Below are 16,664 nucleotides of genomic sequence, written 5' to 3'. Positions count from 1 at the left end.
ATTATATAACGAAGTGCTTTTATAACATGTCAGCCGTTCTATATTTAATGGTGTATTGGTCTTTCCAGCTGGCTGGAGAAGTGTAAGTCTTGACAATCAGGCGAGCCATTGTCCTGTCCTAATGGTTTTTCAGATGTCATACTGGCCAACATGTGTTGTGTCTTCTCCAGGTGTGTCACCCAGTTACTTTGAGGTCTGGAATCCCCTTGAGTACTTTCGCCTTCAGCTTTTGGTGGCTTTGCTGGTTTGAGTTGCCAAAGTCTCGGTGTGAGCGCATTTCCTCTGAAGAAATGGGTATGCTGTATGGGAGTTAAGGTGCTGAGACAGGCTGGTGTCATCTGAAAGGGAGAGAGACACATGGGAATCCTGAAGAAGGAGTAAAATAAGACTTGAATAGATACTACATAAATAAATATGAAGTTAGGAATTTTGACATACGAAGTAGAGTGTCCATAAGGAATGGTTGTGATCACTGAAGGTATGAAAATATCTTTTTAAAGGTTTGAGCATGTTCCCATGTATATCAAGTCATTCTTAAGGAATTCCTTTGAGATGTTGACTGGTAGATCTAAGTTGTGTCCTTTTGATAATTTCTGAACCAGGCCAAAAGATTTCCCAAGAATAAAACATGCCCAATTTTTATTAAGTGTTTTGAGTCATCTGGTGTCTCTTACTGAATGCTGAAAGCCATGTGTGGCATTGCAAAATCACTTGAATAGATACTGAAATAGGTTTTTTAATCCATCAGTATTTATATAGAGAGTATCTGCTCTGTTGGAGCAAAATACTGCATTAGATATTATAGTAAAAATGAAGAGCTTAAAACCTGTTCTCAGCCAGTCCTTGAATAGCTGGGGGACCAGACATATATACAGAAATATGGACTCCACAACACAGGTAGTAGGTGAGTCCTAAACGGGTGCCTTTCTACTTGGGGTGGACTATTCAAGGGAGAGGAAAGATGATATTATGTGGGGGACATTAGGAGGTGGGATTTTATGTCAAGTGTCAGAGATTATATTGACTAAATTGATTGAAGGAAAAAATCCTAGCATGGATAATCGTCTGAACAAAACAATGGAGCAAAGCTCTGTTGAGGTCACGGGGAGGAGGTGAACTTGACTGGAGGAGAGGCTCCTCTAGGGGAAATGGATGTGAAGTCTGCATTGCTCATCAGAGTTGTGATGTATGTTATTGATTTTGATTAAGGTCAATTTTGGGTCAGATTCTTAAACCTTGAATGCCAAATTCAGTATTTCAGAGCAACATTTCCCAAAGTGTACTGTTTGTAGCATTAGTATCCTCCAAAGTCCTGTGACAATGCATTGCCGGTCAAATCAGTGTAGGTGACATGTCACAGCGTTTCTCTGGACTTCTCAGAGTCTTGAATTTACTCGTACACACTGCACATTCCCAGGAAGGAAGGGTCAGGGCATGCTACGTGCCCCACACCTTGAGCACAGGACTTTCTATTCCCAGAATACCCAGGAAGAGCCAGTGCTAGCTTTCTGTTGTATGCTGTTTGGAAAAACCAGCTTGGAGGGTTCTGTGGTGGATGAGGCATTCAGAAACACTCCTGGAGAGTTAATAGTAAGAAAGTCTGATTTAAAGTTCTGCACTGTTTAAGGCTGCCTGCAGTTTATTCTCAAAGGCATAGATCTGAGCTGCTAAGACTTTAAAAGTACAGAGCAGTCCTATAATTTCATGAAATCCCAAAGTCACTTAGAGGAATGAATTTCAAGGTATTTTTAAAAGTCAGTACATTTTTTTTTGATCTAAAGGCTTCTGTTCTTATTCTTGACACTGAGTTTAACAAATTCCTTGTTGATCTTATTTATCCAGCTGCATTAGCATTAATTGGTGGTGTGGGGTCAGGGAGAGAGACACATGGCCACCCACATTTCCTGTGACATTCTCCACACCACTGTGGTGTTGAAGGAGGGATTCGCAAGGACTTCATATAGTGGATAAGGACATGGTGGGGCTGAAGCTGTTTCCAGTCTCTGGCAGCTGTTGATAAGTCTTCTAATGCCGTTTCTAGCACCCTGCTTCTAAAACTCCCTTCTGATGATCTGGCCTGGCCGAACCGTGTGACCTATCTAATACTTGTGCTCTATGTTGTCAATTCTGGATTATCACAGGATCATGGGAGATTGAATCCAGAAACGATTTCCTCCTCTGCCCATAGCCAAAATAGAACATTTCATCAGTAAGCCTTGGTTGCTTTCTTCTCTGCCTTTCAAAAGCTATGTTTAGCAGCATTTCCTCCAAGTTTTGAAATAAGGTACCAAATAAATATCTTAGATAAAATTAGCCAAATGAGAAAACAGGATCCAGAGAAATGTTAGGAGAATCAAAAATACAGTTAACTTGATGGTTAGTTGTAAAAGCCTTCAATTAAAATCTGGTCTTCACAAATACAGGTCAAAATGTCAGTTTGTAGTAAAAGTTGCCATGCTAACTAAGGATCATGATGAACCTGATGCTTGAAGCATTCTTTTAAACTCAGATTTAGAATGCAATCTGGGAAATTGGGGGAGAAACATTAGGGAAGTAAAGCACGAAGTCCTGAAACAGTCTTGAGAGCAGCCCTGTGTCCGTCCAAGCTCTGCCTCAGGAGACTCGCCTCTCAGGAGGGGATGCCTGCAACCTGTCTTTTAGGATAGCTGGTTCTGTTTTTTTCTGTCACCTTAAATGGTCAAAACTTTTATGCATCTAAATGGATTCTTCTTGATTTAAACTATCCCCAGAAAGTAAGTACATGTGTATGTGTGGCTGTTTTCTTCTGGGTTGTTTATATCTGGTACTCTTGGAGATTTCTGAAATAATCCACAAACACTTATGTCATAGACAGTATTTACTGTCTTTAAACAATAGTTTACTCTTTTTTAAAAATAGGAGATGTGGTGTTGGAGTGTGTATTTGAGCAACAGGATAGACAGCCTGGAGGCTGAGTGCAAGGCCCTGGAATACTGCTCAGAGCAAGCCCTGGCCCCGCTGTGTCCTGAGGGTGTCACCTGGGGTCCCTCACAGTCTGTGCTTCCGTCTCCCCTTATATGAAATGGGGTGGGTGATAAGAGTTACTCCTGGATAGGAGGTTTGTTGAGGTTATTGAAGAGCTTAGAATAGTGCCAGGCACAGAATAAAGAACTGTTGGTCATGATCACTAAATAAATTAGTAAACACACATGTTAGGCATTGCCTTTAGGTTTTCTTGTTTGAGAAGGGCTTTCCTTCTTTAGAGGGCTACGCAGTAGAGGAGGAGAGAGGCACTCAGGGGGCAGGCTCGCTTCCTGCTCCTCTGTGCTCACTGGTTCGCCTTCTGCTGGAAGACAGGACTTGGTTGTAAACGCTTTTACGTATGCAGCCACCTTATCATTTGCCCCCGTTAATGACAAGCTGCAGAACCCTCAGTCTGCACAGCTGTGGAAGTGACTTCCAGCTGTGCATTCTCCACCAGAAGCTGAAAACAACTCAAGAGAGTGTGTGGTTTACCGTCCTGGTCTCAGAAACCGGCGGCTCACGGACGCTGAAGCTGGCCTGGCGCAGGGTCCTGAGAAGCCGTCAGCCTGTGTGTCCAACAGCGAAGGAGGAGTGCTAAAAATGCCACAGCCTACGTACCTGTTGGTGACATGAGTTTTTTTGGGGGTGGGGAAGGGTCATGGTGTTAAGTGATTGAAATCAAGTCATTGGTTAACCATGATTTATTATGTAGATTCCATAGAACTCTTATCTATGGTCATTGCTGACCGTAAAATCGACAGTTTGATATTTTGGGATGACTTTTGCTTGTTAGATGTTTGTCTTTGAAGTATTTTGAGAAATATGCTCCCTGTATAAGTCCAGCCTCATCTGTGAAGTATTTCCAAGTTCTCTGGTTTAGAATTTTTCCTGATGGTTCACCACTGAAGTCAGAAGCTGTGATGTGTGTTTGAGAGACTCCACAACCTTTCCGTCCCATAGCCCCTGAATTCTTTCTCTAAACAGTGTCTGCAGCCTGTGTCTCTGTCCTCAGCATCCTCCCAGTGGGGTGATGGTGCTGTGGACGGCGTGTGGCCCTGTATCTGCAGGCTCCTGGAGCCAGTGCGCTCACCTCTCCGGGAAGTTTTCCATCTGGTTACACCACCCACACCTCAAATGTAGTCTTCAAGACAGAAACATTCCTCGGAGCTTGTCCGCCTCCTCCTTCCTAGCACCTTACCAGCACAGCCCTGTTCTTCTGGTTGCTGGGGTGTGATCCCAGACAATGTTTGCTTTTTTCTGTCCCTTATCTCTTCACCCACACAGTCCCTGAAACGTCCTAATTCTTCATTAGTCCTCTTTTCTTCCCCAACCATCCCTCTTTCAACTTTTTCCTTGCTTCCCCCTGGTCAGCACCTCATGACTTCTTGCCCAGACGACCATAATTTCCTCCTGATCAGCCTTGAAGACTGAGTCTTCTCTCCGTGTGTAGCTCTCTGGAAAAGCCTGCATGTCACGTTTCCTGATCTGGAAATCGGGGTGGTTGTGCACAAAGCCGGGACTCAGTCTGCGCGCCGTCCTTTGGCCCGTTAACACCTACTGGTAGCCAGAACCGACTGTTCCTTTCAGTGTCCTGACTCCATCGCATCGAGCTCGTTGTGGCTGCTTCGTTCCAAGCCCCGGCATCTCTGTCCCCGTGTTCCCCTCGTGTGTCTTTCCTCCATTCCTCATGAGCTTCAGCGTGTGTCTTCCATGCTCTTTCACGGATACCCCTCTCCTAAATGCTCGTAACCCTTATTTCTCTCTCCTTTCTTGCCCCTTGTATGAACACTTAACTGTTACCTGTCTGCTTTTTATGTTTATATTTTGTTTTCCCTTCTGACATTTCCCTACTTTCTGTTTTCCATTTAATTGTTTTTTGACTCCTTAAGGGCAGACATTACTACTTATGATTCTGTTTCCTCTCAGTGTGGTTTATATAGTAGGTGCTAAATTAAAAAATGTGGAGTGCATCCTTGGCCAAAACGTGGGGGCCTCCTGTGCCTGTGGCTCTGTGAGGGAGCAGGGGAGGTGTTCACGTGGGCACTCGGACGCAGGAGGTGATGGACGGGGGGCCGTGTTTTGGGCTTTTGCTGATAATGTCCTCTGTCCAGAACAGCCTCATTCTGCCTGGACCTCTCGTGACGGCCAGAGATTACTTGGAGACTATGAGAAGGGCTTCCAAAACAGGCCTTAAATTAACCCCCTGTTTGCTCATGTTTTATTTGCATGTATTTTATTAGGTCTTTATTCTCTGTGGAAATTTGTTGGTCTTTCTTGTCTAAAATTTACTGACACAGGTTTTCCTATCGCCCCTGTGTGACTGTGCTTCCAGCCAGGGGCCCAGAGCCCTATTTGGGCTGAGACCTGGGAGGGAGTCACATCCTAAAGCACATGGGGTGGAGGTTGCACCTGAGGGACTTGCAGGGTTGGGGTTGTGTCACGGTTTGCATCTTCACGTCACACCCACCCTCCTGCCGCGCTGTCACCCCCACTGGCCTGTCTCACCTGCCGTTCCAGGCGCTGCCAGTCTGCCTTGAGCTGGCGGCAGCCACTGTAAGTCGCAGTCCAGAGGGGGCACTGTCCCCTTGCCACAGAGCTGTGCACCCGAGCATTTTGGGGAAGAGGACTGTGGGATCCACAGCTGCAGGGCGCACACGAGCCTTTTCTTGGCATCTGCCCAGCACTTTCCTCCCCAGATAAATCTGTCTTCAGTAACTTTTTCCTCACCGCTTTTCCCAGGTGGTCCATATTTGTGAACCTGTTGTTTTTATTTTCTCTCTTCGTAGGACCTGCACCTCTGCTCCACTGAACCTGACGTCCTCTGCGGATTCAGAAGTGCACCCTCTTTGCTGTCTAACCCAGGGCATCCCTCAAAGGCCCCGGTCCACGGGCAGCTGCTCTGTGTCCTTGTCGCCAGATGTCCTCAAGACAGAAAAGGGACCTCAGTGGCCGATGGTGAGAATTTTTTTCCCCTCTTAGAAAATTTTGGATTTACTTTTAAGTGCTGCCAGTGCAGGGTTTTCCTTAGGAGCCGGGTGGTAAGAGCATAGTTCAGAACGGTTGTTTGTAGGACATTAAAGTTTTAGGGACACTTTTGGGTCCCTTTCATCGTGACGGAATAGGAGGAGGAAGATGAGAGCACATCGCAGCCTCAAGTGCGCAGACATGTTTGGCATCTCGGCCTCGGATCCCAGCGTTCCCGGCTTGCTGTCTCCTTGTGACCCACCACTCTGTCGGCTCGGCGCAGTCAGCCATGAGCCTGTGCCGTCCCTCCTCCAGAGATGGGTGGTGTTGCTTACTAGCTGCCCACACGCCCCACCACTCACTCATTTCTGTTCAGATAACTTGCTGTGTCCTCCAGATATTTCTCTAACCCTCACTGTTTTCCCGTCCTTCTGACCGGTCCCCGTCACCTCCAGCCTTGGCTGGCCTGGCCGCCTTCTTACCGGACACACAGTCGTTGGTGGGTGCCCTCGCCTGCTCCTATCTTCCCAAGTGCATCTCACTGACTTCCTTCCCTGTTGACCTAAGAGCACATGTCCAGCTCTTCAGTGTGTCACGTCCTTCTGACCCTCTCCCATGAACTTCCATACCTGAGTCGCACCGATGTCTTTGGCGTGATAGTTTATTCCTGGTCTAGCTCCTGAGTCGGTCCTGATTGAGCCGGAGCACATGTAAATGCTTCCCATGCTTCTCTCACCTCTCCAGAGCCAACGGGCACTTAGAATTAGGTGGTCACCCTCGGCCAGAAGTTTGGCCCTTTGATGACCTCTGAGTGTCTGTATCTCCCCTGCTCTCCCCACTGTCACAATCCCGTCCCCTTCCGCCGGCTGTCGGCTGTCGGCGTTGGGAGGTCATGTTCTGCAGCTCCGCCTATCTTGTGCTGACTGCCTCTGGACTTTTACCTGGGCCTGTTACCTACATAATCCAGCCTTCCGCTAAGCTTCATCTTGGACTTCATCCCTTTCTTGAGAGCTGAAGTGCCTTCCCTCTGAAGGATTCCTGTCAAGACCGGCGACTGCAACCCCAGGGCCAGGAAGGGCTGCTTCTGCGCACATCATGTCTCTCCAGGCACTGCTGCAAATCCCTGGCGTGGTGCCCAACTGCGGCAGGAGTTCAGGGTCACGGCCCACACGCCCACCAGAGCCAGGGGAGTGGGGGGCAGCTGTTCCTCCTCGTTCCCAGCTGGTGGCTGCTGACATTCCTTGTTTTATTGTCGTGTCAGTTCAGTGTCTGCCTCTGTGGCCATGTGGCCTGTCCTGTCTGTGGTCAGATCTCCATCCGCCTCCTCCTTATAAGCCTCCTTGTCACTGCATTTAGGGCTCAGCTGGATAATCCAGAATAATCTCTCCATGTCCAGATGCTTAATATAATCTCATCTGTAGCATTGTTGCCTTAGACGGTAACAGCTCCGGCTCTAGGGACTGGGGCCTGTCGTCTTTGGGGCCCATTGTTCCGGCACCAAGTTCTGCCCACCTCGCTCGCTGGTCCTGCTGCTTCTCTTGGAAGCACCACTACGGCCGTGCCGAGTCACGGTCAAGGTTGCCGAGCCTTCGGGTGCCTCTGCCTCCCACGCACTTACCTGCACCTCTCTCTTTACATGGAGAGACTTGGCCTCAGCTGTGCTGTGAGTGTCCCCACAGTCTGCCTCAGGCCTGGGGCGGGCACCACCTCCCCGGCTCCTGTCTGTTTTGTTTCACCCTCATTTATTGAGACCTGTTCAGCACTTATCTCCCAATTTATAGAGAAAATACCAAGTCCCTTTTCAAGGGCCGTCCTGTGATGCCCGCTTCTTTCCCACAAAGGCAGTGCATGCAGGCCACCCCATATCGCCTCTCTGCTTCGCTGAACTGGCCCCCCAGCTAGATGAGCCCGGGGACAGGGGTCCCGGGATGTGGGCTGCTCGTGCCTTATCACGCACGCTCTTTGCTGTTCTGTAGTGGATGAAATGGTGACTTTGTGAGGCCCTGTTCAAGCGGCACATTTTCTGAAACTTGCCTGAAGCCCCACCCTTGCTCCTTTCCAGGCAGAATCGATTGCTCCTGGCCTCTGCTTTCATTCAGTCTCTATTTATACACCAAACCCAGCCACGCTGCATTCCGTCCCACTGTCTGTCTCCTCCTGGCCATACTGGTTCATGAAAGCCAGGAATGGGATACTGCTGAGCTTTTCTATTTTGACCTGGCACAGGACCCATGGTAAGTTCCCCCCGTGATGGCAGTGATGTAATAAGTAGGTGTGTGTTTAATTGATCAATTCGATTTTCCAATTTTCCGTAATTCAGAGTATCTTAGGGTATGTGACTGTTCAGCACTCGTCTCCCAATTTCCTTATGAACCCGAGGTAATTGTTTAGGTGACTGTGTGCAGTCTGTTTGGGCTATATTGTGAGCTTGAGTATTATGCAGCATGAGGAGGTCGTTGCACCTTCCCTCTGGGGGCCGGTCTGTCCGTTGCGACGCGTCTCCCACCCTGAAGGGCTGCCAGTGCGATGTCGTCCTACTTGTCTTCTCGTGCATCTAGACCTTGAAGCAAGAGTTCAGAATTTCACTTGACAGGCTTGGTTCTTTTGACTTGCTGGTGATCTGCCGAGATAGGACTGTTTTTTTTCCCTTCCTCCGGATCTTCTTGTTGGGCTGACCTCGAGTTGTCTTGTTCGCCTCTTCCCTGGACGCTGGGGGTGGACTGGGTCCCTGCCTCCCCGATCTCAAATATTGTGCCCTGTGAGGTATCACCACGTCACATTCAGGTGCCTGCACCTCTTCCTAAAGCCTTGCACCTCCTGTACAGTTCTGTGAAGGGTGCTGGCATTGTATCACATCGCATGTCTTAATATTTATGAGAAACCCAAAGGCCTTGAGGATTTTCTGTCTTGGGTCTAATCTTCTAACAGCCCTGTGACGCAGGCCATGTGAAGTGTCATCTCCATTGTGCAGATGTTACAGCAGACGTGACAGAGGGTGGTGTGGGCCCCACTGCAAATCAGGACCCCTGGGAGCCGCCTCCTGTCTTGCAGCCTCCATTTCAGTGGTGTAGATGCCAGATGACTTAAGTTTAATTTTTAGCACCTGTACCCACTTTGGTTTCCTGTGAAATGTAGTTGATGCTCACACGGCAGCCAGAGCTCCAGCATTAGTGTCCGCCTGTCTTCTGGATCCCTGCTCCTTTGTTTTGAGGTGTATGTGAGTGTGTGTGTATAATAAAAATTATGTATCCTCTTTCCTTCAAAAGAATTTATATGCAACATTGGTTTCTGCAAAGGGGTTACTCAGTCTGGGGACTGCGTGCAAATACGTGAGATTTCAGTGTCAATCAGTTTATACGATGCCTTCAACTTTCCTGTCAGTCAAACATCTATCTGCATAGGTGGAAACTTAGATGTGAAAACATTTAAAAATATAGCCCACGACAGTGGGAAGTGTAAGAAAGTAAGAAACACTGCAAGGCTGGACAGCAGATGCTCACAAATAAGTGAAATAAATGTTTTTTATTTAGATAATTCTCCCATGCAGAAGATAGTACCCCCAACTTTCATATACTTTCAATCAAAGGTTAAGATTTTTTATTCACTTAGAGACACTTCATATATAGTTTTACTGCAAATATAAGTTCTTGGTCAGGTTTGCCCGAGTGCTTAAAGGGAATGTCGCGGCTGTGTGTCTGCGTGGGTGTGTGGCAGGCTGCCTTCTTCCTTATGACTGCATCTGGAATGCTCGTCTTTCACCAGGTGGCATTCATTATGCCAGTGCCCCCGGGGTGCCGAGGACTGCCTGGCAGGGAACCTTGCCGGTTTCTGGAGCCGCCGCTGCTGAGGCAGTTGCAGCTCACGCTGTGGGGTGGGGGTCAGGCAGCCTCCTCAGGAAGCAGCCTGGAGACCTCTGTGACTTCCCGCGCGGGGGAGGGCGTCAGAGCACCTGGTGTGGGTGCGGCTTGCCACCCGGGCCTCTGCGTCTCCCCCCACTCCACCGCACCCACCCAGCTGCAGCGTTTTTTTGGCTTGAAACCCTTTGGGGCTGCTGGGATGCAGGCCACCCAGCCTCTGTGAGCAGCTGTGGTGCAGGTCTCCTTATGGCTGGAGCAGAGAAGATTCTGGCCCATCCACCCTAACCGCGGGTGGCCGCGATCCTCGGGGGAGAATGCAGTTGCTCACTGTCTGGGGGTGGAAGCGGATTGTGCCCCCTCCCGGCTTGTTGTTTGAAGGAGTTTTGTAAGGCTTCCGGCTTTTCCTGACTCACACACACTCACACACAGAGAAAAGGCGCCCGCCTTCCCCCCGCCCCTCCCTCAGCCCCATTTAATGGCTCTGGAAATGACTAAGAAGATAACACATCTCCTCCTAGGGGGTAACAGCCTAAACAGTGAGCCAGGAGGAACTGTTCGCACAGGTCCATGGGTGCAAACGTGTCTAGTCTGCCTCTTTCACGGCCACCCCCATGTCCTTTCCTGCCCTGTCTCCCGCTTGAAGCGTTCCAGGCTGAGCCACCAGCCTGCCTGTGGCCCAAACGTGACCACAGAGGCCTGATATGCACTGGGGGACTTCGGCAGGTGAACGCGGTGGAGGAGGCCGCTTTTGTGTCCCCGATAGGAAACTGCCCTTTGTAAGGAGCATTTTGCGGGGCAGGGCTTCTTCACCAGCCTCCCACCTGGGCTCCTGTGGGGTCCTTCGGCTATGTGCCAATGCCGGTGGCCAGCAGTGGACTCCAGAGCAGGATACCAGCTTATCCATGATGGAAGCTCCTAGTGTCAGAAACGGCGCAGGTTGGAGCAGTGAGATTTTTGCAGGATTTGGCAGCCATCTGCTGACCCGGTGGCCTGAGAGCGTAGAAAGCTGGCTCTCCCTCTTAATGACTTTTGAACTGTGTTAGCACCTTCTCACGGGCAGAACGACAGTTCAGTGCTTCACTGTCGTGGTTTTTTTCCCCTAGCAATAGAATTACATTCTTACGTTTTGTTAGCCTAAAATAGGACCTTTTATTAATTGAGGAATACAGGGGCAGAGTGTATAGGCGGCGTTCCTACCTGGTAGTGTGTGTGAACCTCTCAGTATTGACAGCACATACTCGTTATGCACTTGAAAGATTCCAGCTCTGTTAGGCCCCCTCTTTTGTGCTGGTCGCTACCTGCCTGTCTAGGTAAGTCCCTGAGCTGAAACATGTACACTTTCCTCAGTACTGCTTTAGACTAATGTCAAGGGGCAAAAATAGTCTCTGTCCTCTATTTTATTGTCACCAGTTCATGAAAATACTGCCAAAAGGCTGGAAAACAAAATATTTTCTCGTGTTTTACAACACAGCTCACCAGGGTCCCTGAGCCTAATTTGTTCCTGATTTTCAAAAGGGACCATCTTTCAGCTCCCCGTCGGTGTCTGGACTGCCCCAACACTGCAGCCTCATGCAGGCACTGCCAGCTTCTGGGCAATGGAAGGTTCTGGAAAGTAGATCATGTTCCCCCTATAGTAGGTGTAAGTTTTTGATGTTGTGTGTCTATGTGGCTGTGTGTTTGTGTTTGACATGTACATGCATAGCTTCTAGTACAAAACTCAGAAACGTTTCCCCAAGGCTTGTCTCCAGCTCCACGCCCTGAATGCAGATGATAATGAATAGAGGTAGTCTCTGTCTGGACATGCTGGACATCTCTGCCTGAGTTAGAGCTCTTGTTCCAGGCCTCAGGGCACGAAGACAGAGGGTTGTTTTCTAGCCTGGGAGCCTCTGAGCCTCTGGAGACTGACGTAGCTGCCTTTTCCCTGTGCAGAGTCCTGCCTCTTACCTCCCACAAATGGGGGGTGGGGCGTGGGGAGGGGTGGGAGGGGGGAAATAAGTGATTCAGCCTCTGCTCAATGCCAGGCACTGTCCTGGGTGCTGTGCATACGTTTTGCTGACTCTGTTCCACAGCCTTGGAAAGCAAGTGTTTTATAGTTATGGCAGCGTAGAGCTTCTGAGCTCAGACTTGGAGCCGGGCTGCTGGGTTTGATTCAAAAGGGGTCACCACTTTGCAAGTATGTGACCCGCCGCCATGCCTTGGTTTCCACACTTGTAAAGTGAAAATAATAACGGAACTGACCTTCAGTGTTTGTAGCTGGATTCCATCAATTAGGAGTTGTAACGTGTAGCAGAGTGTCTGCCCTAAGTATTAGATACACATAAAATAACTGGAACAGAAACAGAGGTTAGGGGACCTGCTAGTCGCACAATGGATGGGTGAGGATTTGACCAGGTGGATCCGTTGCCCTGAAGGAGGTGATCTCTTTGCTTCTTCTTTCCTTTCTCCTTGGGGTTGAGTCGGCATCTGAGTCAGTTCTCTCATTTCTCCTCACTTACCCGATCAGGGAGGGTCTGTGGTCCCTGGAGGGCCCCGCTTTTCCCGTTTGCGTGCCCTCAAAGGGACATCCCCACGATTGGGAGCTTGAACGGTTAAGGCTGCCCATGCAGGCAGGGGACGGGGGCTTCTTCCTCCAAAAGACTCCGGGGCTGAGCTGAGCATTTCAGTCACAGGGTTGGTCTTTGAGGAGGGAATAAACGGTTCTTTGTTACTTTATGTGTTGGTTCTTCTCCTTCCTCAAAATGGGAACATCTTGTGAGCAGATTCTGTGCCGTACACGCCCATTACACTCACCCAATCCACTGGCTCTGCTGCGGCACGCGGGCCAGATCCCGAGTGTCTGCGTGGGTGAAGAGCACCACGTGTAGTGGCCTTGCCCCGTTTGGAAGCAGGAAATGCCAGGGGTCAGCATGTTTCATCTTCATGATGGCAGGGTCACGACCTTACAGACTGGGTTTGGGGGTCCCTGGCACATCTTTTGCTTAGTCTGGCGATTTCCACTGGCGTTTCCGGTGGTAAGCGTGTGTCCTCTATGTTCCGTCTCCAAGTGTGGTGCGGTTGGCTTGAACCTGTGTGTCGTGTGCCAGCTTTCCTTCTTTGCACTCTCCTAAGAAATGCTGCTAAAGACATAGCACATACTTACAAAGTCCTTAGGCGTGATGATGAGGAACATAACATTTGGTCTCCAGTAAGAAAAATACAGAAAGGATTTGATTACTTCTGCCTCAGCCTCACCTACTCGCCTACATGTGCAGCTTATTTGGGATGGGCGTTTTCAGTAATGTTAAAGTTTATGTAAACTGCAGTGGGGTTTTTGAGCAGGGATGCAGGGTCTTTAAGGCAAGACAACACTATTAATAGAATGTGGATGTGTGGTTTATTTTTGTTTTCAGAATGGAAATGTTTCTTTGGGGTTTTGGCATGCTCTCTGATATGCTGGAAGATGAGAAAACATCATTTGGGAAACTCAGCACTTAGACCATATTAGGAGATTTACAGTGCCTCAAATTTCACATTTAATGTTTTAATTGCCTGGTTAGGTCACAGAAAAATTTCAAGCTTCTCTCTTTCATTCAGCGTTACCACCACTCTTCATTCCCCACTCCAGGGGTGGGCTGTTCCAGCTCCTATTTCCTGCTCTTGTTTCTCGTGGGCTGAGTATTTGCTCGGAGAAAGCAGTTCATGACATGTCATCTTAAGTGAATATCACGTTGACTTCCGACATACAATTTCTTTTTCTTTTTTGTGATGTCACACACGCATTTGTTTCCTATGGTGTATGTAAATATCCTGAAAGTGCTACTCAATTTTGAAACTTGTAAGTCATCTTTGAACAGAGGGTGCTACTCTGAACATTGAAGTACAGAAGAAAGCAAAGAAAATGCTACCATCTTGGTGTGGGGCCAGTATTTCAGAGGCACACCCGTACAGTATAAAAGAGAGTCAGGTACACACGCAGATGGGGAGCCCGGGGAAGCAGTGTGGAAGAGAGGGCAGACGGGGCAAAATCTTCCGTAGTTTAGGCCTTTTGGAAGTAGTAGGACCCAAAGTAAATTGACATTTACTCTTCTTATCAATAGCTCCTTATGGAGAAAATAGTGTTAAAAGGACTTGTAAGAGTCATTCCTTGTGGACAGTAAGATGTGGAGTGAACAATCTTATACATTATATTTAGTGTCACCCATAGTCATGAGGTTTAGAAGGAAAAGGTGCTCTTATCTTGGAAATTAAGGCTCTTAAGGCTCTGTTATTAGGCTGCTGAGAGGGGGCATTATGTTCACTGTCCATGGGCAAATAATACAAGTATTATTTGTAATTAAAATGTTTATTTCATTTTTCAATATCCAGATAGAATTTTTAATTATATACTAATCCATGCTTATCACAGAAAGTGTGAAAATAGAGAGACCTCCAGAAGAAAATGAAGATAACCTATAATTAGATAACCTAGAGAGAATATGGATATATTATTTATTTCTATATGCATTTTTATGTGAACACACATTCTGTATTCTTTCTGTAAAAACAAATAGGATATTTAATGATTGTGTTGTAGTCCTCGATCACAGCTTGCTTCTGAATTTCTCTGTGGCTTTTCTGCTATGTCGGTGGTGGCTTTGTGTGTCAGGTCACGCGATACTATAAGGAGCGTGGAGAACTGGGTTCTAGACAAAATGCTGCTGATTGATCGCTCTGGTGGTGCGTTTCCTAGCTCGTCCCCATTTCCGTTTGCTTCTCCGTTCCTTCTATCTTACTGCTGAGTTCCTTGCTCCTCACAGACAATCCCTTGGCGTACATGCTTTGGAAGCCCCGCCCCCTGCTTGCTCCGCCCCCTGCCCTGTCTTTATAGTGTGTTGTGCACGCCTGCCAGAGTCCTGACGTCTTCAGAAACTGAGCAGCTTTCCCCACTGTTTATTTTTGTTTTCTTATTAGCCTAATCGGAGTTGTTCTCTAACTCCACACGCTTCTCATTTCTTACTATTTCTGCCAGATCCCCATGTTTCATGACCCAGATTTGGTTCTGATTGGGGGAGGGGAGGAGAGAGGAGGGGTGGGGGGTGGGGCCCTACCACATGCCCCTCCCGCACGTCGAAGAGCGACAGTGGGCCGTCGTGTGCTGGGAGATCAAGGGAAGAGACAGACGTGAGGTAGTTAACTCAGGCAGGCCTCACAGATGTGGGGGAGGTTTATGGACATTAAAGGATGGGTAGGATCCCTGTGGGGCGTAGGGAAAGAGGGCATTTAGCAACTGGGGTGGCCAGAAACAAAGCCCAGGACTATGACTGTGGCTTTGGATGGGAATGAACATGGTTTATGAATGGGAAGTTCAGTTAATAAGGATGTCCTTGCCCAAATGGGCGGAAGGAGAATGTCATTGCCTCTCAGAAAGAAGCCCGTCCCTGCTATCACTGTGAAGGCTTATGCGAGTCTCCACGGCCTGTCACTGGTTCTCTTCCTCAGGTGCCCAACTGCTGCTGTCCCCGCAGTGATTATCCTGCCACCTGCTGTACTTAGCTGCCTCCTGGAAATGCCGTTATACATACATGTGTTAAAGATTTCACCAAGAATTTCCCAACACTATCTCTTGACGCTTACCATAGTGTTAGGCGGGTGGTGTTACACCAACTTAAAAGTAGGAATCTAAGGTTCGTCGAGGTGAAGCAACTCCGGAAGCCTCTAAAGGAATAAGCCACAGGACTGGACCCAGAGGCTCAGACCCACGTGTGGTCAGGTTTCTTGTGCTTAGTCCTGCCACGCCTTCCATGTGGGCACTCTGTTCGTTCACATGTTCACTTGCTCATGCGTTAGTTTTTGGTGAATCTTGATTGATCACCTCCTATGTGCAGGGCCCTGAGTCAAGGTGAGCAGAGCCTGCTTGGTGTTCCGGCTCTGAGCTGGACAAGATCTAGGCATGCAGCTGAGTCAGTCTGGTGGGTTGATGCTGTTGATGGGAAAGCCTGTAAGAACTTCAGTGCCAACTGGCCGGGAGGCTTCTGGAGGAAGTGACTTCCAAGCTGAGTTTCTGGGAAAGGCTAAGTGTTCTTTGCAGGAATCGGTAACAGAAAGGGCTGAAGGGGAGAGCGGTTGATGTATATCTGGGAATTTAAAGGTGGTCCATTTTGCCTAGAATGTGGAATGCAAACCAAAGAATGACAAGGTGAAACAAAAGAGGTAGGTGTATGGTGTGTGTTTTGGGGACTGTGGTTGGAGGTCCAAGCTTCTCCGGGCACAGTGGGCACCCCTTTGACAGGCCTGGCACCTGAGTGACACCATCGAGTCTGCCCATGTGGGAAGATTCCTGTTGTGCCCTGGGAAGGGTGGTCTCAAGCAGAGCCGTTAGCAGGTGCCACAGGGTGACTGTCTCCTCCTCAGTCTCTGGGGTTCGAAGGAATCCAAAGCCCTCTTCTTGAGCAAAGCTGCATGAGGTGGAGAGTAGGGAAGTGGGGTTTGCAAGCCTTGTTCCAGCTCTTTCCTGCAGCTCTCAGTCTCAGGTTAGGAAAATGGCTTAAAAAGCCGTAATGTGAACACAGGCCCGGAATCCCGACTAGCTAGCTAACCAAGGCCAACTCTGATTTCATTAAAATTCTACACTTTTCTCTTTGTCTCTAAGTCATGGGGCTAAAAAAGCAATCTGTTCTTAAAAAATCTATTTTCCTAAAAGTTTAGAATAACATTAAAGTATCTATAGCAAATATAATTTACAGAAAGATGCATAGAATGCAAAGTGTGGCAGTAGCTTTTCATCACGGAGCAGGGAAGGCGGAGAAGCTTGGTGACAGTGTCGCCCCTGTGTCAGGCTGTGGGCCCGGGTCGGCCTTTGCAGCCCAGACTTCCAGCTACTGG

The 16,664-nt window shown here is 48.4% G+C and overlaps 1 protein-coding gene across 19 annotated transcripts in view; it reads left to right on the top strand.

The window, feature by feature from the left end:
- The window catches only part of LOC108389730 (uncharacterized), a 603,223-nt gene that overhangs the window by 155,192 nt on the left and 431,367 nt on the right, over positions 1 to 16,664 (top strand). For 17 of the 19 annotated variants that reach the window (XR_012126339.1, XR_012126341.1, XR_012126342.1 and 14 more), the window contains one exon: positions 5,790 to 5,958. Coding sequence is in view for 11 of the 19 variants with exons in the window: in XM_073224880.1 (XP_073080981.1) it covers positions 5,790 to 5,958 (169 nt within the window). In the remaining 8 variants the exon portion in view is untranslated. Of the gene's footprint in view, positions 1 to 5,789; positions 5,959 to 8,029; positions 9,522 to 16,664 lie in introns of those variants that run through there. The other 2 variants (XM_073224882.1, XM_073224883.1) reach the window with 2 other exon arrangements.

The sequence above is a fragment of the Manis javanica genome, chromosome 16, assembly GCF_040802235.1.
Source record: "Manis javanica isolate MJ-LG chromosome 16, MJ_LKY, whole genome shotgun sequence".
NCBI lineage: Eukaryota > Metazoa > Chordata > Mammalia > Pholidota > Manidae > Manis > Manis javanica.
The sequence above is the reverse complement of the archived record's forward strand: the minus strand, read 5'-3'. Positions and strand labels throughout refer to the sequence as shown.